The sequence below is a fragment of the Fukomys damarensis genome, unplaced genomic scaffold (genome assembly GCF_012274545.1).
Source record: "Fukomys damarensis isolate Sample0158 unplaced genomic scaffold, DMR_v1.0_HiC HiC_scaffold_11, whole genome shotgun sequence".
NCBI classification, from domain to species: domain Eukaryota; kingdom Metazoa; phylum Chordata; class Mammalia; order Rodentia; family Bathyergidae; genus Fukomys; species Fukomys damarensis.
In genome coordinates this window covers 48,742,565-48,767,082 of record NW_022900923.1, presented here as the reverse complement: position 1 = coordinate 48,767,082, position 24,518 = coordinate 48,742,565, and the positions used below count along the sequence as shown (strand labels likewise).

The 24,518-nt window shown below is 38.9% G+C and overlaps 1 protein-coding gene across 1 annotated transcript in view; it reads right to left on the bottom strand.

Moving 5' to 3' along the window:
* Positions 1-683: 683 nt before the first annotated feature.
* The window catches only part of Sde2 (SDE2 telomere maintenance homolog), a 32,049-nt gene continuing 8,214 nt past the window's right edge, over positions 684-24,518 (bottom strand). The window contains exons 5-7 of the mRNA XM_010613208.3: positions 22,782-22,896; positions 15,670-16,174; positions 684-1,260 (exon numbers count right to left, since the gene is read on the bottom strand). Of these exons, the coding sequence (XP_010611510.1) occupies positions 1,039-1,260; positions 15,670-16,174; positions 22,782-22,896 (842 nt within the window). The 3' untranslated portion in view covers positions 684-1,038. The remainder of the gene's footprint in view (positions 1,261-15,669; positions 16,175-22,781; positions 22,897-24,518) is intronic.

Genomic DNA, 24,518 nt, shown 5'->3' with positions numbered 1-24,518 from the left:
CCTGCCTCTACATTTTTTTAATGTGACAAGAAAATTTAAAATTACTTGTTTCTACTGGACAACTATGTTCCACAGTATCCCAACAGTTTTCATTTAATGAGCAAATATAATTTGCTAAGCACCTTGTTAGATGCCTTATACACTAGTATTTATTTAATCTTAACAACTCTAAACATAGACATGACCCATTTAATCATTTAATAGCAAGACTAGGGAGCTGATGCTCAGGAAAGTTGTGGAGCTTACCTGGGAGTGGTGGCGCATGCCCATAATCACGACACTCTAGGTAACTGAGTCAGGAGGATCATAAGTTCAAGCCCAGTCTAAGGAACTTAGACCCTGTCTCAAAAAGGGGAGGAAGTTACAAATGTAGCTCAGTCCTAAGGACCTGGGGTCAATTCCCACTAATGCAAAAAAAAGGCACAGGAGATGGTATGTGTGGTGGTGGAGGGGAAATGACCAATATCAGAATGCAAAAGAAATTATTATTGCCATAGCTCCTACAGACATTAAAAGCAGGGACTACTGCAGGTAACTTTATGCCTACAAACCTGACAACCAGGGCCACATGATTCAGTTCCTATTATGTTAAAAATGTTCTATTATATAATAATACTGAAAATACTATATTAAAATATGATTTAACTGAATCCTGTAGGAAGAAATAAAAAACCTGAATAGAGCCAAGCATGGTGGCACATGCCTGAAACCCACCATTCAGGAGGATGAGGCAGGAAGATAGGTCATAAATTGAATGTCAGACTCAGGTACAGTTTAAGGCCTGCCTGGACTACATAGTGAGACCCTGTCTCAAGTTAACAAGAAATAAAATTTTGAATAGCCCTATATTTAAGATATTAATCATAAAAAAGCTTCCTACAAAGATAACTTCAGGCTCAGAGGGTTTCACACATCAATTTTATAAATAACAAAGAGGATAGTTAGAACTGGATTAGTAAAAAAATGAGCCTTTAATATCAATAGGAATATTGGTCATGAGTCCAAGAGGCTACACATAGGAAATCCACTCTGATGAGTTCATTTCTTCTTCCCTTTTGAAGGCTTAGCAAATAACACCGGGTCGATCTGCTCCCTTGTCAACCCTCTGACAGAGAAGAGCCTGGCTGCGCGCTCCTGTAGTGTACCCCCACACTTCAGGCCCAGGGTCATCAGTGTACACTTCAGCTTCTCCAAGCCCAGCAGCTCCAGCTCAGCCACAGAGCTGAACACTAGCAAATCCAGACCGTCTTCAATAAGAACCTGAGGGGAAAAAGGAAAAAGTGACTTAAAATAGGATCCTTCTTCCAAATTAAGACTTTGTTCAACTGTTGATTACAGCCTATTTTTCAAGAAATTGTCATTTAATTTGACATTACCTTTCTAGCCACTGAACTGAAACTTCAGGGCAGAAACAGAAGTGTAAGATTCCAGACTGGATTTTTTTTTCAGTGCAGGGGATCAAACCCAACCCGTCAAGCATGCCAGGCACACACTCTACCACTGAGCTACATCTCCAGCTGGGATAGGCTCATTTGCTTCCTTCCTTCCTTCCTTCCTTCCTTCCTTCCTTCCTTCCTTCCTTCCTTTCTTTCTTTCTTTCTTTCTTTAGGGGGTACCAGGGATCAAACTTGGGACCTTGAGCTACATCTCCAGCTGGGATAGGCTCTTTTGTTATTTATTTATTTATTTATTTATTTATTTATTTATTTATTTATTTATTTATTTATTCAGGGGGTACCAGGGATCAAACTTGGGACCTTGAGCTACATCTCCAGCTGGGATAGGCTCTTTTGTTTATTTATTTATTTAGGGGGTACCAGGGATCAAACTTGGGACCTTGTACTTGTGATGCAGGCAGTGGAACCACTGAGCTAAATCCCCGGCCCTGGGATAGGTTCTTAATACTACTTTTTTCTTTTCTGATTTTTCCAGTAAAAAAAAAAAAATCTAAACAGTAAAATATACTCCACCTACCCCTATACTACTATATCACAGAAAAGAACAGGCACAAAAAAGTTTAATTTTAGCAGGGTTTGGTGGGACATGCCTGCAATTCCAGTACTCAAGAGGCTAAGGCAGGAGAACCACAAGTTCAAGGCCAGCCTGGAATACATATAGTGAAACCCTGTCTCAAAAAGTCAAAATGTAAAAACTAAATAAAAATTTTAATCTTAAAGAATTACTCTTGCCTCTTACTCTCTTGATTTTGCAATCTTAATGTTCTCTATTATAACTGAACAAAATCAATCATCAGTTACCACTTATATAACTCAACAAATCCAATGCATATAATAGATGTGCAACTGCTCTATCCAGTTACTACCTTTACAGACTGTAACACAAAATTAAATACTTAAATATTTCTAATATCCTACAAAGAACTAAATGATATTTTTTTTTATTTGTTTGTTTGGGTTTTTTTGGTACGGGGATTGAACTCAGGACCTTGTGCTTGAGAGGCAGTTAGTAGAACCACTGAGCCAAATCCCCAGCCCACTAAATGGCATTTTAAAATACATTTTTTGAAGCCTTTCAGGAAAATGGTGGAGCAGTAAAGGAGGAGGGGGGCTCAGACTTGCTGAGACTCAGAATCTGACACTGGAATATAAAAACTTGAGGAAGAAAAGGAAGGAGGTGGATTCCCAGGACCCAGGAAGGATCTGAAGGGAGAAATGGAGCCCACAGGGAATGTGGAGAGACAGACCTCAATGCAGGAAAAAGGAGGTAACAAACTGCACTTTCTCCTTAACTCCCAGCTCACAGCATGACAGATGAGATGTAAACCTATAGACACTGTGAAGGCAGGGGATGGAGCTCAGAAGCCTCCATGGTGGATGAATCCAAAGGCCTTCAGGGAGAAACACATCAGGTGAAAGGAACAGTGGATGCTGTAAACTACAACAGCTCGTGACTGAGTCTAGTCCAAGCATCCCCTGAAGAGGGAGCTTGGCTACGTGCCATTTTAGAGAGGGGAAAATTGAACCTGGGACTTAGAGCAGCTGTGGGATGGCCCCCTCTCAGCGACTGGGTGAGGCACAACCATGGGAGACATCCAAGGTCAGGCTGGAAAGTGGCACCCAGAGTGTTGCAGGATGCTAACAATTCAGGCCCTGACCCCACAATCAGAAAGGCCAAGATCAGTCTGAACTTCTGTGGAGCTGAAAGTACCAGAATTGGTACACAACCCTAATCCTACTTCAGGCTTGCTGGTATTACCCAGCATGAATCGGACTCTGTTTGACACCTTTGTCTACCAGAGAAAGAAAAGACAAGCCCTGAACTGGACACTACCACAACACAAAACTGTAGACCCCAGAGATAAGCACAGACTTGAGAAATCTTTTTCTCTCTCTGCTCTTCACTGTTGTTAGTTTTTTTGTTTGTTTGTTTGTGTTTTTTGGAGACAGGATCTCACTATGTAGTTGAGACTGATCTGGAACTCACTATGTAGTCCAGGCTGGTCTCAAACTCACAGCAATCCTCCTGCCTCAGCCTCCCGAGTGCTGGGATTACAGGTATACGCCACCACGCCCGGCCTCTTCATTGTTGTTTTTCACAAGTGTGAACATTTTTTTGTTGTTGTTGTTTTCTTTAGCCTTTGTGCTCTGTGTGTGTGTGTGTGTGTGTGTGTGTGTGTGTGTGGTGTGTGTGTCTTTTCCTTTTCTCTTTCTTTCCCTCCTGCCTTCTTCACCCGGCTCCTAAAGCTTGGGTAATCTTTTGTTCTTCAACCTTGCTTCTAATCTCTTTCTCTTCTTTTATTTCTCTATTTTATTCCTCTTACCCTTTTAAATTTTCTCCCAAAGGTAAAATCACTCCATTATGGGACTATTTACCACAAATAGTTTTCTGATTTGTTTTAAATTTTATTATAATAGCTATAAATTGTATACACATGGTTTAAGGTGGCAAATTAAGAGTTATCACAGTTTGCTATTTTATAGACTGTACTCAATGTTACTGCTATTATTGATTATACTACTTTAGTCAAGGTGACATGTGCTGTGACCAGTTGTTGCTCTTTGTTATCAATACTGAAATTGTCTGGGTGTCATAATACCACAGGTCAGCACTAAAAAACTGGGAGCTAGGCCAAATAGGCGGCAACTTCTCAACCCTAATAAATTTAAGAGGAAGGATAGTGGGACAGACTCAAAAACCAAAACCAAGCTACACCTAGACATCTCTGAAAAGCATTCATTTACTAAAGAGGTCTCAGTACTATTAACAAAGCTACCTATCATAAGCAAGTTACACGCACCAACACAGAAAACAAATTTAAAAAAATAGAAAATGAGAAGACATGGAAACAAGATGCAGTCCCACACCTCCAGTTCACCCAAGGCAAATCCAGGGGGATTAAGGTGGAAGAAATTGAAAGTCACCCTGTTGAACTTTCTGAAATGGTACACCAGTGGTAGTAACAAATCAGATAAATGAAGCTCTAGAAGAAAAAGAACCCAGAAATAACTTCTCAAGAGAAATAAAGGAGATAATGACCATAATGAAGGACATGACTCATGAATCTAGAATAGACAGATTTAAAAAAAAAATAGAGGAGCTTAGGAAAGTGAAGGAAACCAGAATACTCAACATATGAAAAAAGTGAATTCTATAAAACTGATTCAACAGATACCCAGAAGAATTAAAAATTCCATTGAAAGTAGATGCAGGAGAATCAACCAAGGTCAGGACAGACTATCAGATCTTGAAGACAGGTTTCTGGCTAGTGAATATCAAATGAAAGACATTAAAAAAAGCAAGGGTCTGCAAAAAATCAATTCAACAACTGCTAGATGATGCTAAGAATAACATAAGGGAATAATAGGAATCAATGAAAAATCAGAACAGCGCAAAGGACATAAAAAACCAGTCCACATAAGTAATGGCAGAAAAATTGCAAAGCACAGAAAAATAATTTGACATACAGATAAGTGACGCATATAGAATTCCAATTAGCCATGATCAGAAAACAACAACAAGGCATACAAGATTCCAGAAATTCAACATAAGAATAGAGTATCAAAAGCTGTTAGGGCCAGAGATTTAGTTCAGTGGTTCCAGCACCTGCCTCGCAAGCACAAGGACCTGAGTTCGATTCCCAGTACAAAAAAAAAAAAAAAAAAAAAAAAAAAAAAGGTGTTAAGAGAAAAGAAACAAATCACATATAAAGGAAAGCTCATCAGAATCACAACAGATGTCTCAACACAAACCCTCAAGTCAGGGAAAGCTTGGACTGAAATATTTCAAGTCCTAAAAGAAAACAACTTCCAAACCTGATTGATAATACCCTGAAAAGTTATCTTTCAAAATTGATAGAGAAGCCGGGTTATGGTGGCACATGCCTGTAATCCCAGCACTCGGGAGGCTGAGGCAGGTGGATCACTGTGAGTTCGAGACCAGCCTGGGCTGCATAGTGAGTTCCACGTCAGTCTCAACTATGTAGTGAGACCCTGTCTCAAAAAAAAACAAAAACAAAAACAAAAAAAGATAAAGAAATAAGGTACTTCCATGACACAGAATACCTGAAGAAATTTATGACCACCAAGCCAGCACTCTTAAAAGATGTGAAGGATATTCTAGAAAAAAAGACAATGAAGACTATAATTCCATTAATCCCAATAGAATGAATCCACCAGCAAAGATAAACAATTAAACAAAGGGGAAAGAAAGGGAACAAACAAGAGGAAAATAATATGACAAAGATAAACTAATACATATCAGTTATAACCATCATGGTAAATGGTCTCAATTTATCAATCAAAAGAAACAGACTGGCAGAGTGGATCAAGAAGCAAGATCCAACAATATGCTGCATACAAGAAACATATTTAACTCAAAAAGAAGTAAAAAGACTGAAAGTCAAAAGATGGAAAACAATACTCCCTAAGACAGGAACCCAGTAAAAAGCAAGGATAGTTTTTCTATTTGCAGACAAAGTGGATTTCAAGCCAAGTCTGATTTAGAGTGGCAAAGAAGCTCACTACGTACTTGTTAAGGGAACAATCCAAGAGGAAAATTATAAGAATCATAAATATAAATGCATCAAATACCAGTGCACTCAAATATGCAAAACAAACACCAAGGATGTAGCTCTGTGGTGCTGCACCTTCCTGGCAAGCAGAAGGTCCTGAGTTTGATCCTTGGTACCAGAAATATAAGTAAGTAAGTAAATAAATAAATAAATAAATAAATAAATAAATAAATAAATAAATAAATAAAACATTAATGGACATGAAAAATCAAATACAACTGTATTTGTATTAATACAGCTGTAACGGGGACCTCAATACCCCACTGTCACAAATAGATCAACTAGACAAAAAAATCAACAAAGAACTACCAGAGCTGAACTAAACCTTTGAACAAATGGACTTAGTAGATATCCACAGAATGTTCCATCACAAATAGAAAATACATTCTTCTCAGTTGCACATGAAATTTTCTCCAAAATAGACCATATACTAACTAACCCACAGGACATGCTTAAGTAAATGCAAAGGAACTGATATTGTCCCACACATATTAGCAGATCATAGTGCAATAAAAATGGAAATCAATGGCAAAAGAAACCACAAAAACTGTATAAATACATGGAAATAAAATAATAGTCTTGAATAACCAATGGTCACAGATGAAATTAGACAGTTTCTACAATTAAACAATAAGGCAAATATAAACTTATGAGACACAATTTAAGGGAAATTTATGGTGGTGAATTCCCATATCAGAAAAACAGCAAGCTCAAATAAATATTCTAAATGTTGAACCTCAAGCTTCTACAAAAAGAGCAAGTTAAACCAAAAGCATATATGAGAGGGAAAACTATAAAGATCAGGGCAGAAATTAATACAGTGGAGAGCCAGGGATTTCAGTGGTTCTGCTGCCTGCCTCACAAGCTCAACGACCTGAGTTTCATCCCCAATACCAAGAAAAAAAAAAAAGAGAGAGAGAGAGAGAGAAATTAATACAATGGAAACCAAGAAAACAATACAAAGAATCAATGAACGGAAGAGCTGATTCTTCAAAAGATTAAATAAAATTGACAAACTCTTAGCCAATCTTATCAAAAAAAGAAAACACTCAAATCCATGCAATTAGGAATGAAATCATGATGGATTCTGCAGAAATCCAGAAAATCAGCAATACCTACCTTTGGGAACTTATCTCTAATAAGATGGAAAACACACAAGAAATGGATACATTCCTTGACACATATGAATTGCCAAAGCTGAATCAAGAAGGTATAAACATTCTAAATAAACCAATACTAGTGAATGGAATTAAAAGTGTAATTTAAAAACTATCAACAATAACAACAATGCCACCCAGGTCCTGATGGATTCACTGCTAATTTTTACAAGAAATTTAGAGATCTAATGCCACTACTCCTTCAATTTCCTGAATGAAACTGAAAGGGAAGCAATATTCACAAAATCTTTCCTGGAAGCAATCATCACTGTACCAAAACCAGAGAAGGATCCAACCAAAGAGAGCTACAGGCCAATCTCCTCAATGAATATAGATGCAAAAATCCTCAGTAAGATACTAGCAAACAGAATACAGCAAGTCATCAAAAAGGTTAAACTTACTATGACTAAGTAGGATTTATCCCAGAGATGCAGGGATGGTTCAATATACACAATTTAATACATATACACATTAATAGAACCAAGGACAAAAACCATATGATTATCTTAATAGACATAGAAAAAGCATTTGAAAAAGTCCAACACCCATTCATGATAAAAACCCTACAGAAAATTGGAATACATGGTCTTTATCTCAATCTGATAAAAGCCATCTATGACAAACCAACATCATACTAAATAGTAAAAAAATGAAAGCTTTCACTCTAAAATCAGGAACACGAAAAGGATGTCCACTGTTACCACTCTTATTCAATATAGTTCTGGAAACATTAGCCAGAACAATTAGAGAAAGAAATAAAAGGAATAAGGATAGGAAAGGAAGACATTAAATTATTATTTGTGGATGACATGATATTCTACATAGAAGATTATCAAAAACTCCACCAAAAGATTTCTGTATCATTCTAATTTTAGTATATATGCTGCAGAAGTGAGCACTCCACCAAAAGACTTCTACATTCAATAATTAAATTCAGTAGCACAGTAGGATACAAAATCAACACAAAAATCAGTAGCATTCTTGTACACAAATAATAAACTCACAGAGAGAGAAAATTAGGGAAACAACATCCTTTACAATAGCATCAAGAAAAATGACATACTCAGGAATCATCTAACAAAGGAAAGATCTTGTTTTAGTTATCTTTCTTGTTGTTGAGACTAAATACCTGGACACCCAAAGTTAAAGGAGGAAAAGTTTATTTGGCTTACAGTTCAGAGGCAGAAGGACTGCTGTGAGTTCAAGGTCAGCCTGAATTATATAGCAAGACCTTGTCTCAAACGAACAAATGAATAAAATAAATAAACAAATGCTTTATCTGCTGAAGATAAAATAGGTAAAACTCTTGAAGACATAGGTACAGACAAAGATTTTATGAACAAAACTGCATCACACAGGAAGTGTTACAAAGAATCAAAGAGTGGGATCTCATCATATTAAGAATCTTTTGAATCAAGACTTGTCATGTAGAGGTACAAATCTCAACAATGAATGTAAATGTACTGTATCCCTAAAATGTATCCATAAACTCAATTAAAGCTGGAAAAAAAAAAGAATCTTTTACACAGCAAAAGTAATCACCAACACAATGAAGAGAAAACCCACAGAATGGAAAAAATTTTTACCAATTATTCCTCAGAGGACTAATACCTAGACTATAAAAAAGAACAAAACAAAACAAAACAAAAAAACTACCCTCCGAATGTAAAGACCCAATCCAAAAATGGGCATCTGAAATGAATAGACACTTCTCACAGATTAAAAAGTACCACTGCAAGTAAATATAAGGAAAAATGTTCAACATCACTGGTCATTTAAGAAATGCAATTAAAACAACAAAGATTCCATCTCACTCCAGAAAGAATGGCTGCCATCAAGAAATCAACCAATAACAAATACTGGCCAGGCTATGGGCAAAAAGAAACACTTCTCCACTGTTGGTGAGTGTAAACTGGTACAACCAATACTGAAATCAATACAAAGATTCCTCAAAAAACTGAAACTGGAGGTTCCATTTGACCCAGCTATGCCCCTTCTTGATATCTTCTTGAACACGCCACAGTGATATTTGTATAATATATATATATATATATATATATTTATGCATATATGCAGTGATATATGCAGCACAATTTGTAATAGCTAAATCTTGAAAATAGACCAAGCCGGGTGTGGTGATGCACACCTATAATCCCAGCACTCAGGAGGCTAAGGCAGGAAGATCGATGAGTTCGAGACCAGCCTGGACTACATAGTGAGTTCCAGGCCAGTCTCATTACATAGGGAGACCCTGTCTCAAAACAACAACAACAACAAAAAAAAAATAATAAGAAAGAAAGAAAGAAAAGAAAGAAAAAAGAAACAGCCCAAATGCCCATCAATGCATGAATGGATAAAGAAGACATGTACTACTCTGCCATAAAGAAGGATAGGCTTAAGACATTTCTAGCTAAATGGATGCACTTTGAGACCACACTTTTAAGTGAAATAAATCGGACACATAAGTTTAAATAGTGCACAAATAAGGACCAAAATGGATGACAGATATTGAAAAATGGGAAGAAAATGTTCAAATGGGAAGGGGAACAAGGGAGGAGGGTAGAGAGAAGCGAAAAAGAATTAAGATGTGCTATGCTAGGGATTTAGCTCAATGATGGATGCACTTTGAGACCACACTTTTAAGTGAAATAAATCGGACACATAAGTTTAAATAGTGCACAAATAAGGACCAAAATGGATGACAGATATTGAAAAATGGGAAGAAAATGTTCAAATGGGAAGGGGAACAAGGGAGGAGGGTAGAGAGAAGCGAAAAAGAATTAAGATGTGCTATGCTAGGGATTTAGCTCAATGGCACCATGCCTGCCTCATAAGCGCTCTCTCTCTCTCTCTCTCTCTCTCTCTCTCTCTCTCTCTCTGTATATATACACACACACACACACACACACACACACACATAAACTTTGTCTCACAGTAAGTTTTTTTTTTTCACAGTACTAAGGGTTGAACCAAAGGCCTTCACAATGAGCTACCTCTTTAGCCTCCTTTTTTTGGGGTGGGGGAATGGAATCTCACTAAGTAGTTCAGGTTGGCCTTGAACTCACTATTTAGTCTAGGATGGCCTCAAACTCACAGTGATCCTCCTACCTCAGCCTTCTGAGTGCTAGGATTACAGGTGTTCACCACCACACCTGCTTCAGCCTTTTTTTTTGTTTTGTTTTGCTTTGATATGGTCTCATTAAGCTGATATGGCTGGGCTTGAATATGGGATCTTCCTGCTTCCACCTCTCAGAGTGCTGAAATTACAGGTGTATACAACCACACCCAGCTTCATAGTAAGTTATTTTAAACAAATTAAAGAATTCTAGGTACAGACACTCTTTCTTGTTGACTTTTTTAAAAAATAAACTTTTGTGAGATTTTAGGAGTAAACTTTGGCTTCATTACTTATAGAAAAATTCTGAATACAACCAAGAACAAAATTTCCAATGCTTAATAGTGCCAATCAAATCAGCTTTTATCTTCCCTTGGGTTCTGGTATTTGAAGACAGGCCTCATGCTTCACGTGCTCTACCAATGAGCTACAATACCCTCAGCCCATTTTATGCACAGATAGGGTCTTACTAAATTGCCCAGGCTGGCCAAAATCTTAGAGTCCACCAGCCTAGCCTCCTGAGTAGCTAGGATTACAGGTGTGTGCCAACATATCCAACAGCTTTTATTTTGTTCCTTTTTCACTTTCTAAGACACCAGTTAATAAAAGCTAATGTATGCCTGCAACATAAAAACTGCACTACAATGCTAGACATAGTGTGAGAGTCAAATTAAAGTCCTTAGCATGTATTATGGCTGTGTCTAGATGTCCTCCCAAAGCCTCATGCAATCATAGGTGGGGCTTTTCAGATGTGGCTGGAGCTAGAGGGCATGATACTGTTGATTCATGATGCAATACCAGGGCTCTAGGATTAAGGGTGTGAATAAAATATAAGGGACAGAAAGAGGCTTGTCACTTGTTGCTTGCTTGCTACTTGCTGCCATCTGCCTGCCCTGCTTTGTCATGAAATGTTTCTCCTCTGCGATACCCACCCTACCTTGGAACCAGCTGACTATGGACTGAAATCTCTATGAACTGTGAGCCAAATAAACCCTTCCTTCCTTAACTAAGACAGCATGACAGATCCCAATGTATTCTACAATACAGGCAATCAATGAGTTTGGGCTTTGTGTTTATTAAAGAAAAATCAAGGAGTTCAGATGTCACCTATCCTAAATCATTAGCTCATAGAGTCAAATTTTTGTTAGCAGTCATTCCACTGAAGATTGAAAATAATCATGTATGTACAATGAAAATTAATTTTTTTAAAAACTGTCTTCGTTACTTCCTCATTGGTGGGACAAAATACCTAACACCTTCAAGTTAAAGGAGGTTTATTTTGGCTATCAGTTTGTAGAGATCAAGGGAAAAGGGAGCAGATACAACCTACCACACCACAGAACCAGTGACCCACCTCCTCTTAACATCACATTTAGCTGGGCTGGGGATTTAGCTCAGTGGCACCACGCCTGCCTTTCAAGAGCAAGGTCCTGAGTTCAATCCCAAGTACCAGAAACATAAGGTTTAGCTATAAATTCATCAGTGAATCCCAAAAACCTCACCTATGAGCGAATAAACCTTTGAGGGACATTTTAGATATAAACCATAACATTCCACCCCTAACCCCCCAAAAAGTTATGTACAACCCTTTATGCAAAAGGTATTTAGTCCATCTCTAAGAGATGCCAAAGTCCTAACAGTTGTAGCATTGCTGAAAAGTCTAAATCCAAAGTCTCCTCTGAGGTTTAAGGCCAATTCTCAGCTGGGAGCCATTGTAAATATGAAAAGAAAACTAAACATTTCCAACACACAATGGCTCAAGATAAATATTTCCATTCCAAAAGGTAGAAAGAGGGGAACTGAAAGGAACAGGACCAAAAGAAAACTAAAACCCAGCAGGGCAAACGTTAAATCCCACACTGCTTTGTCCAGCACCCAGGGCAATCTGGGTGGCTCTGCACCTATGTCTCTGCTCATGGTTGTAGCCCTCAAGACCTTTGTCTTGGGCTGGCTTTACTCATTTGTTGCAGCCTTCCTCAGACATTCCACCTCCTTGGCTTTTCCAACATCCTGGGGTCTCTTCTATACTTTTGCCTTTACACTCAGTTTCATACACTGCCTTCTCAGGGCGCATTGCCTAACCTCCCAGGCCTTCTGAAATCCAGATGGAAGCCTCCTTGAACCTACAACTCTTGCATTCTGCACGCATATAAAACTAGCACCACATGGACGACACTTTCTGATGCCAAATGGAACAGCAGCTGAGGGCTTCTGTATCTCGCTGGTGGTAGCAGAGGCCTTTGAGTACGTGAATGCCTGAGCATAGTGAAATAAATCCTCATAATTAAATCCCATTCCCTAGGCTGCAGGCCTAGGCACCTTGGGGCGCTCTTCTGGGGCCTTTCACTTTTGTAATTTTGAGCCTGCAAAGGGTGGAGTCTTGCTGGCTCTTGTGATGCCCTCAGGCCATTTTTTCTATTGTTCTTTTCCAAAGTAGTACTTGGCTTTCTATGCTAATCTTTTCAACCACCAGGTTATCCTCTGCTCCATCTTTGTAGGTCCCAAGTTTACCAGAGCTTCCTTTCTGGCCAAATGCAAAATTTTTAAAATCATGCTGCTAGGCTGTTAGCTCTTGATTCTCAAACTAGAGCTGGCTAAAAGCCCCCAGCAGTAGCCATGCTACCTCTTCAGCATTAGACTACCCTGAAATTTCTTCTACCAGATTAATCTGCTGCCCTAGTCTCTAGACATGAACAAAATGCAGACAAATTTTCAACCAGAGCATAATACACATGGCATGGAGTTGAACTACCAATGGCATTCTTCTAGTACAGGTAGCACAGTGGGGGTTGGGAGACCACTCCTCTCCACCTACTTGAGTTTGGGTGACATCCCAGGACCAATCCTCCTTCCACTATTCTAAGAGAGGTAAAAAGTAAAATCTCAGAAAAATCACTAAAGTTTCAGGTCAGAACACACGAATATTAGATCTCTTGGACTGACTTTCAGTAATCGCTTCCCCCTATAGAGTGCAACACATACATGTAATTAAATCAGAGTGAATTCTGGGACACTCATGCCCACTGCAAGTCCTTAGAATGACTCAGCACTGTCAATCATTCCTGTCAATCTTACAGACTCAGTAAAAAGCACCAAAGCTGGGGAGTTTATGTCCTTTAAAATCCAAATGCCTGATTTATCTGTGCTTTTCATTTTCCTATCATTCCAGCACCACTTTTTGGTTCATGCTATATTTTTATCACCATGGACCGGCCCTGAGCACATCTTTCCATAATATTCAATAGATATGGCTGCTTTTACCATTGGACTTGCAATTCATTCATTGCTCACTGTACACAAGAATCCGGAGTCTGTCAGATCCATCCTATGTTATCATTTCTTCCCAATAGAAACCTGAGCCTAGTCTTTATTAGCTACATTACTCTCATCACTCTGGTCTTCTGAGCTCCATCCAACCAGAAGCTCCCATCAAGTTGGGCTCATACCATTCTAGGGCTGCTTCTCCAATAGGCATCTCTAAACCTTTCTAAACTCTTCTTGCAAGCCAATTCCAAGGGCTTCTGAACCACATAGTCAGGTAGCAATAATGCAGAAGTTTTAAACTTTTAGGCCTTCAAGACTTTTAAGAATACCCACAGGCCCTTATTTTGTTCCTGTTTACCTAGAAACAGGCAGATCTACAAGCCCTCCCAATGAGTGATACTTTATATAATCACAATGTAAGCCACTACAAATTCACAGTATGTACTGTTATGTCCTCATAGTTAGCCTAAATATGTACAGAATATATATATATATATATATAGAGAGAGAGAGAGAGAGAGAGAGAGCGCCTCAAATACATAGAATTGTATACACACACACACACACACACACACACACACGCTGTTAGCCTCAAAGTTCACAATGTATATCTTGTTATGTCCCCTCTATTAGCCTTGAAAATGTATCCAGTTCACCTCAACATTCACAATATGTATCCTGTTGTGTTATGATGAATATCCTGTTCCTAAAGAAAGCCCCAACCTAAGCCCACACCAACTTAAACTACTAGAAAACTACCCATTTTTTTTTTTCGGGGCCCACGTCTTTACAGTGTACCTAGCTCCACTGAGCCATCCAGTCAAATAAACCCTTGGCTTTCCTCTATCTCTTTTGCATGCGTTTGTCTTTCCCAGTCCAGATTTCCTACAACAGTATCACAGCAACAGCCCCACTTCTCTGGTACCAAAAACTGCCTTAGTTACTTTCTTGCTGCTGGGACAAAATACTTAACACCCACAAGTTAAAGGAGGTGAGGTTTATTATGGCTCTCAGTTTGTAGATGTTTCAGTCCACACAGGTGGTTCCAAGGCAGGGCAGCATGGCAGAAGAGGCACCACTAACAGTGTAGCTCCAAGAAGCAGAACGTTATTAAGGGAGAAAGGGAGATTACCCTTCCAGGAAATAGTCCCAGGGACCCATTTCCTCCCAATATCATATTTAGCTATTAATTCTTCATCGATTAAGTATTGCATACTGATGATCCAATCAACTCTTAAAGACCCACCCATGAGCACATGAGGCTTTGAGAAACACTACAGATATAAACCATAACAGACTGAAGGTAGGATTTAAGATTTAATGATTAATTTAAAAAGGAATGGGTCCTTCTCTTCTATACGAAAGATCTCTAGTTGATAATCTTTGTTCAAACTGCCACACATGAGGAAGAATAAACAGTAATTTAGTGATAGGAAATGTGAGCACATTTCATCAAATCTAAATTGCCACCTTCTAAATATCCTCATGTACTAAGAATAGGTACTGTGTTCTCTCTAGCATAATGGCCCACCCTCTGCTATAGGGTGTACTTCTTTTCCTACTTTTACTTGGCCCAAACCCGCTCTACAGAGCCTGTTTATTTTCCGCCCTTTAAAAACAAAACTTTAGCCGGGCATGGTAGTGCGTGCCTGTAATCCCAGCACTCAGGAGGCTAAGGCAGGAGGATCACTGTGAGTTCGAGACCAACCTGAGCTACATAATGAGTTCCAGGTCAGCCACAACGACATAGTGAGACCCTGTCTCAAAAAAAAAATTAAAAAATTAAAAAAAAAACCTTTAGAAAAAAAAGAGTACCAATTAAACTATGACGTGATATAAACATGATTTCAGAGATGCTAAAATGTGAAAAACAGGCATCTTGGAACTGATGAAATATGCACCTTAGACACCAACTAGTGGCAGATCAGTATAAATTCCAAAGCTTTTTTGAGAGACAAACCATCATCATCTATACTTCTTAGTATTAAATAACTATTTCACTAAGCAAATGATAGGGGGAAAAACACATTTTTGTTTAATGACACTGTGGGGTTTATATGGATTTTCCTCTAGACATCAACCTAAAATACAGTAACACTTACTCTGCTTCCTGATGGGGTTTCCGCTACTTTTGAAATGGGGATGTTTCTCCTAACTTCTCCAGAAGCTATCTTGTCAGCTCTTTCTCCATCAATCATTTCTTTTGTCTCTTTATCCATTTTAAGTCCAGTCCCGGCTTCTACTTTTTCTTTGGATTCTTGACGCTCTGCCTTCTTTCTCTCTTGGGTCACCTCTGTTCCTCTAACCACCTTTTCTTGTCTGTGCTCCTCAGCAGATGTCTGTCCCAGCTCAGCACGTAAGTCTTCTGAAATACCCCTCTTAGGATCAGTTACAGTGCTCTGCTGTTTTTCTGATGATTCAGAGTCTTCAGTCAATTCTCTTGCCCTCTGAGCACCGCTGGGAAATTTGGCTGTCACTTCAATACAATTCCTGCTGTTTTTTGGAGTGGAGAAGCTCATTCCCGAAGTACTAGGTACTTCTTCATTGTCACCATCCGAACTCTCAGAGCTGGATCCCCCAGCAGCCTCCAGTCCTTCCATGCCCAACCTGTCAGAAGCAACAGAAAGATTGGACACCATTTGCAATTTCTACTAAAAACAAAGATCTGTGGCTTGGTGTGGTAGTGGCCACACTAGGGAAGCTGAAGGAGAGGACTGGAAGTTCAACCCAGCCTAGGCAACTACCCAGCTGCTACCTTTTCTATGGGTTCTTGCCTTCTTTCTCTCCTGGGCCTCCTTTGTTTCTCTAACCATTTTTTTCTGCCTGTGTACCTTAGCAGATGTCTCTCCCAACTCAGTACGTGAGTCTTCTAAACTACTCTTCCTAGGGTCAGTCACGGGGCTCTGCTGTTTTCTGACTCTGCTGTTTAATGACTTAGTGAGAACTCATTTTTTTTTGGAGGGGGGGTACCAGAGATCAAACTCAGGACCATGTGCTTGCAAGGCAGGCACGGTGCCAATGAACTAAATCCCCAGCCCAAGACCTCAGTTTGAAATGAAAAAAATTTGAAAGGACCGTGACTGTAGTTCAGTGCAGAGTGCATTTCAATCTGCATTTATAAAAAAAAAAAAAAAAAAAAAAAATCTCCAAAGAGTTGCAATTCATCCAAGAAATAGCTTATGAGCTAGCTTAAGGTGGAGATACGAAATTTTCAGGAAAGAAAGATATTCTAGAGGCATAAATAGGAAAACAAAAATCTCAGGGCACTGGAATAAACCATTCCTAAGAGCCAATGGATCCAACAGTATCCTTCTCTCTCTTTTTGGGGGGTGGGTGCAGTAGAATCTTTTTTTTTTTTTTTTTTTTTACTAAATCTCTTAAAACTGATTTTGCTTATAGTTATAAAGAAAATCCAAAGCTCTATTTATAAATGCCCCTAACTAGAAACTCTCCAAATGTCTACCAAATGGAGAATGAATAAATTGTGGTACATCCATCAAACTTGGCAATAAAGAGGAATGAACTATTGTGTTTTGTTTCCCATCATAGTCAGAGGCAGCATCAAAGAAGCTGGAAAAATAAAGGTACTCTGAGACAGTAGTGGCAAAGAAAGCGAGATATGGAAAGGTAAACTTTTTTGTTGTTGTTGTTGTTACCAGGGATGGAATTGGGACCTGTGCTTGCAAGGCAGGTGGCGAAACCACTGAGCTAAATCCCCAGCACATAGAAAGGGAAACTTAAGGACAAACCCCCTAGATCCAAACCCAGTATCAGGAGGGTTTATAAAGGGAAGGCAGACTGCTCAAAGACCACAGCACCCCCTGGGTCTGGCATATATGCTATCTTGGGAGACAATCTAAGGCCCTGAGGGAAGACGGCATGCACTTCAATAGTATTTGGGCTGCTGGAATAGGCTCCTAACCTTCCAACTATCCCCAATAGCAAAAGGAAACCCCCAAACAAGATTATTTGCAAACCAAGGTATCGGAAAAAATGAAAATTAGCAAGCAGGGTCTAAGGTTGAAAATAAGCTCAATATCTGGATTAGAGACCCAGATGTGAATGCTGAGATGAGAATGGCTTAGAGGCTACATGAGCATCTGTGAATAGTGAGATCCTAGAAAGAATAGACCAGACTGGCCTGGGCAAAGGCCATGCTTCCCCCAAATACCAGGAACACCAATATCCAGCTCATTGCATGCCACCTAGTCAGGCACAAACACATGGGATTCTCCACCACCCACTACCAGGGGCTACAGAACACAGTGCGCCCTGAGGCTCTATCACATCTGCTGGCTGGAGAGAGTGATGCTCTGAGGAGCAGGAGCAAGGAAACATCATGGGTAAAGAGGTGGAGAGTAGTGTCCTAGCGAAACAATATCCAGCATGTCTTTAGCAGAAGGTTTGTGTAAGGAGAATACAGAAGTAGCTGCAGGATTTTAGGGTGCAGGAATGGGAGCAGGGATCAAGATGGCCCTTGTGGAAATCCACACAAAACGGGGTACTAAGCCAATTATACTGCACCTTCCCTCCTCAAATTAACTGAGGGAATATGATGTTAAGACAAAGGCAAAGGCCTATATTTGGCCAAGATCACTTCGTTGGAAAGCAGAAATTAACTAGAGATCTCCATACTAGTAGTGGAGTCTCTCCACTCTAACTGATCCCCAATAATCAGCACATAAGATACAAACAGAGAGAAACACAAGAAAACAAAGGAACAAAACACCTCCAAAAACTAACTCCCCCAAAGCTAATCCAATGGGCAGCAACAGGGAGATAGGGCTGTATGAACAGATAAAAGAAGAAACACACAAACAAACAAAATCAGATCAACAAGATAGGTGTTCAGCAAGATCAAAAATGATGTAACTAGGGCCAAGGATGTAGCTCAGCAATGCTGCATCTTCCACGCAAGCACAAGATCCTGAGTTTGAACCCCAGTACAAAAAAAAAAAGACTTCAGAAAAATGATGTAACTAAACACATAACAGACTTAAAAAATACACAAATAAAAGCTAGCAGAGCTAACCTAAACAATATAAAATAGGAATGACCAGTATAGTTCATGAAAAAGTACCAAACAAAAATCTAGGAGAAGCTGGGCATGGTGGTACATACCTGTAATCTCAGTACTCAGGAGGCTGAGGCTGAAGGACCATCACAAGTTCAAGGCCAGCCTGAACTACACTTCAAGACCTTGTCTCAAAAACCAAAAGAAATCCAGGAGATTAAAAAATTCCATTAAAATATGGGCAGCAAAAGTGACCAATGTGATGACAGTGTGTCAGAACTAGAAAACAGGGCTTATGCAGGTGACATATACTCAGATACCTTAAAAACAAGACATCGTGGGAATGGATCCAACACCTGCTAGATGACACAAAGACTAACCTGAGAACTAACTGGAATTAGAGAAAAATGAGACACAAATGACGAAAACTTTCCAAGTATGGAGGAAGAATTCAAGCAAACGAGACATACAGAACTCCAAATATGAATAAGCAGAAAAGATCCTCACCATAACATATCATAGTCAAAATCCAAGAAGTCCAACACAAGGATAGATTTTAGGCTGTCGGAGAATTCGTACAAAGGTAAATGTACTGGAATTATGGTATATTTCTCAAAACAAACCTTAAAGGCCAGGAGAGCTTAGAAGGAAGTTCTTCAAGCTGCCCCTCCTCACAAAAAAAAAAAAGCCTTTCAAACCAGATTAACACATATATGATGGGGCTGTAATTGTATGTCTCACTGCCTGATGGCTTGAACTACTGGTGGTATATGCATGACTATCATATTGGGCAGCTTTTGTTAATTTTATTATTAAAAAGACCAATAAAAGTGATTAGATCTCTTTGCACCAACAGTGGTTCAAGCCATCCAATGGGACAGTCATGCATGTACCACTGGTGGTTCAAGCTGGCAGGAACATGTTAATATATCCTGCAAAAATATTTCAAACTTGATGAAGTTAGTATCCACTACAAAGAGCACGTTAAGAAACTCATGACTACCAAACCAGCACTACAAAGAATACTTAAGCATATCCTAGACAGAAACAATGAAGACTTCAACACCATGAGGCTTATTGGAATGAATACATGGAACAGTGTGAGCAAGGAAAACAAAGGATTTAGCAACAAACACATCCAATGCAATGACAAGGGTCAGTTAAAACCTTTCAGTAGTAACTCTCAATGTAAAAGGTCTCAACTCTTTAAAGAAGCTCACAAACTAAAAATCAAAGGATAAAATACAATATTCTATACAAGAGCCTAGAAAGTAAGCAGGAATAGCTAACCTATTTTCAAACAAATGAATTTCAAGCCAAAACTGATCAGAGGAGGCAAAGAAGGTGATTATGAACTGATAAAGGGAACAATTAACAAGGAAAAGATACCAACTGTAAACAAATATGTACCAAATACCAGGGCACCCAACTTCATAAAACAAATACTCCTGGACACAAAAGATGAGATAAACAGCAACACAATCATAGTGAGGGACTTTAACTCAACACTTTCACAAATAAATCAACTAGACAAAAACTAACAAAAAATATTAGAGTTGAATCACACCTTCAACAAATGGATTTAACTGATAATGTTCAGCCCAACAAAAGATAACATTCCTCTCAGCAGCACATGAAACTTTCTCCAAAATAGACTGCATACTATGCCATAAAGCTTGCTTAAATACAATGATCCCATACATATTATCAGATCACTGTGCAATGGAACTAGAAATCAATGACAAAATTATGCACAAAAATTATGCAAATACATGGAGATTAAACAATATACTCTTGAAGCAGTGTGGTGGTGCACAAATGTAATCCTAGCACTAGGGAGAATGAGGCAGGAGGACTGCCCTAAGTACAAGGCTACCCTGAGTTAGACAGAGCTCAAGGCCAGCCTCAACTATATCATGACACTCTCTCTAAAAAATAAAAAACATTAAAAATTTATAAACGATATACTTCTGAATAATAAATGAGCCACAGAAGAAATCAAACACTTCTTGAATTAACTCATTTATGCTAGAGATTGCAATTTTTAAAATGTTTTGCCTCACAAGCTCAAGGTCCTGAGTTTGATCCCTGTACAAAAAAAGAAAAAAATTAGACACTTTAAAAGACCTCATACAAAAAAATGGGCAAATGAAATGAATAAACACTTCTAAAAAGTACAAATGGCCAATAAAGACATGAAAAACTGTTCACAACACTGCTAGCCATTAGACAAAATGCAAATTAAAAACACAAAGATTCCATCTTACTCCAGAAAGAATGGCAATCATCAAGAAATAAAAAACAAATGCTTGGTGCCAGGTGTGGTGGTGCACGCCTATTATCCCAGCACTCCAGAGGCTGAGGCAGGAGGATCACTGTGAGTTCGAGACCAGCCTGGGCTACATAGTGAGATCCAGGTCAGTCTCAACTACATAGTGAAACCCTGTCTCAAAAAACCAGAAACAAAAAAACAAATGCTTGGGCTGGGGATTTAGCTCAGTGGTTCTGGTGCCTGCCTCACAAGCGCAAGGGCCTGAGCTCAATCCCTGGTACCAAAAACAATCAAACAAAGAAATGCTGCCAAAGCTGCATAGAAAAGGGAACTATTCTTCACTGCTGGTGGGAATATAAACTAGTACAACTACACAAATCAGTACAGATTCCTCAGAAAAACTAAAAATATAAATCCCATTCGACCCAGCTACTACCCTTCTAGGTATCTTCCCAGAAGAATCAGACATATCATCACAGTGATACATAAATACCCATGTTTAACACATAACAGCTACATCTTGGAAGTAGCCTACGTATCCATTAACACACTCCTGTCAGCTTGGACCACTGGTGGTACATGCATGACTGCCCCATGCCTGACCGTCCCATGCATGACCACTTCTACTATCAGTACAAGCCACCCAATGGGACAATCATGCATGTACCATCAGTGGCCTAAGCCACCCAACAGTGAGACAAATTAAGGCCGTATTGTGAACATGTTAAATAATGAATGGATAAAGAAAATCTGATTTATGTACACAAGAAAATACTACTCAGCCACAATAAATGATAAATTTGGATCATTTGTAGGAAAATGGGTATATATTGAGACCACAGTGCTAAGTAAAATAAATCAGACACAGAAGCTTAAATACTATATGGTTTCCCTTGTATGAGAAACCCAAAGTTTAAATAATTTAAAGATTAGTGAAATAAAAAATAGATAATAGGAAACAGGGAGATAATGTAGACTTTTTGCAATGGGAAGGCAATCTACACATGGAAGGAGAAAACCTTGGGGAGGGAAAGGGAAAGTAAAAAGGATTAAGATTTAATATAGGGCTAGGGATTTAGCTCAGTGGTGCTGCTGCCTGCCATGCAAGCTCAAGGTCCCAAGTTCGATCCCCGGTACAAAAAACACACAAACACACACACAAAATTCTCTGAAGTCAAGAGTTACCTAATCGTCCGTCTTTGGTTATAATTACAGTGGTACCTTGATTCATGAATTCAATTCTCACCACAATTCCGATCACAAACCAAACTGGAGGAGAACAGAATCAAATTTTCCCACAAGCTCAACACTGAACCCAACCATTAAATTTGATTCGATTCTCCTCCAACTCAGTTCACAACCAGAATCATGGAAAGACTCTAAGTTCGTGAACTGAGGTATCACTGTATCCCCAAAGGGAAGACAATAAGGAAGCAAGATCCAGTGACACTTAGCATTTTTGAGAACTTAAAGGCCTGGGGAACTGAGTGAGCAACCAGAGGGCCAAGCAGAGGACCAAGAGAACAACAGAATGGGTGAGAAAAAAGGATGCTATGCCTTTCCCCTACAAATGGTGAAGAGGTCCAGCAAAGTAACTGAAGACCAGACACATGGGAAGTATAGCTTGACATGTACCTGGAATATATGAAAGTTAATTCTCTCAATACCAAAAATAATTTGAATATAAAATTATCTTTAATGTTTCACCAAAAGGAAAAGAATTACCCTTTACTTTCTATTAATGGTACTCACAGCAAAAAACATAAAAATGTGTATTATATGATAATCACCGAAACTGGACAACTAAAGCCCTATACAGTTTTTTGAGCTTCCATCAAACTAAAAAATGTGCATGTGCCAGGCAGACAGAATAAATATATCATTTCAGTCCTCCAGATCAATTTGGAATGAAAATGAAACCTACTTACCAAAAGCATTTCTTTTTCTTTGCACTGACTCCTTGGTCTGTTTGTGATTTGTTAAGCCGTTTTCGATTCTCACTGACTTCTTCTGATACCATTTTGCTGGAGGCAGCTTGTATACCTAACCAGAAATTTAACAAGTTTCTACTATCAGGACTGAGTTCAAAGAAATTGTAAGACCTGGACTACAAAAAGAGTACAACCTAAAGTTCTAGATTTAAATTTCTGAAGGAGCCAGCTATGGCAGTGCACTTATGATCCCAGCACTCTGGGAGCCTACATAGAGGGATCAAGAGCTTGACTGCAGCCTAGGCAAGTTTAGTAAGACTCTGCCCCCTCACCCAAAAATCTCTTAATAAAAGGGGTGAGGGAATGTAGCTCAGTGTGAAGGATCTATCAATCCCTGGTACCACAAAAATAAACAATAAATATTCAGTATTTCTTAAATTACTATAATTTTATATGATTTACATGAGATTAATCCCAAGTTCACAAAGATTTCAAATAAACATTTTGGTTCTGGAAGTGGATTTTTTTTTTTTTTTTTTGGTTTTTTAAGACAGGGTCTCACTATGTAGTTGAGACTGACCTGGAACTCACTTTGTAGCCCAGGCTGCTCTCAAATTCACAGCGATCCTCCTGCCTCAGCCTCCTGAGTGCTGGGATTACAGGCGTGCGCCACCACGCCCAGCCCTGGATTTTTTAAAAATATATGTATTTTTTTATTGGTACATTTTAGATATATAACACAGCTACATTCCTCATTGGGATCTTGTATCCTTACGTGACATATCTTGGTCCTTATTTTTTCCCTATTCCTCTAGCCTCCCTTCCCCCTCCACCTTCCCTAGCTACAAAGACTCTGTTTCAATTTTTTTCCTTTTCTCTTCCCTTACCTTTCCCTTAACTATTCTCATTTGCCCAACATCTTTAGACCTTTTCTTCCTACTACAAAATATCAATTATGCATTTTGACCCTTATTTAGGCTTTTAGTTTATCACATCAGAGAAATTATACGCTAGTTACACTATTTCCTATTAATTTCACTTAACAGTATGTCCTCAGCCGGGCATGGTGGCGCACACCTGTAATTCCACCACTAGGGAGGCTAAGGCAGGAGGATTGCTGTGAGTTTGAGACCAGCCTGGGCTACATAGTGAGTTCCAGGTCAGTCTCAACTACACAGTGAGACCCTGTCTCAAAAAAACCAAAAAAGAAAGAGTATGTACTCAATGTGCATCCACGTAGCTATAAATGTCTCTAGTTTTTCATTCTTTATAGCTGAGTAGTACTCCATTTTATTAAAACAAACACACCTTTATCCAATCTCCAGTTGATGGGCAATTTGAAACTGGAGTTTTAAACCATCAATACCCAATTTATAACACTGAGGCTGACAGGTTCATTATCTAGTCCTCTCCAAACCTAATTATTTGTCCTCTTATGTTGATTATTTCTATACATTTGTCTTTCTCCTGTTATATAACAACTTTTTTGCTAGGAAAGATTTCCTTTTATTCTACTGTACCCATAATGCTTTGCACAAAGGGAACTATCTTCGTTAAAATTCTAAGACTGACCTAAAACTGGAAGCAAATACACTGTAGTCACCTCCTAAAGACTTAGCCTGGGCCAGGGATTTAGCTCAGTAGCTCTGGTGCCTGCCTCACAAGCACAAGGGCCTGAGTTCGAGCCCCAGTACCAAAAAAAAAAAAAAAAAAAAAAAAAAAAAAAAAAAAATG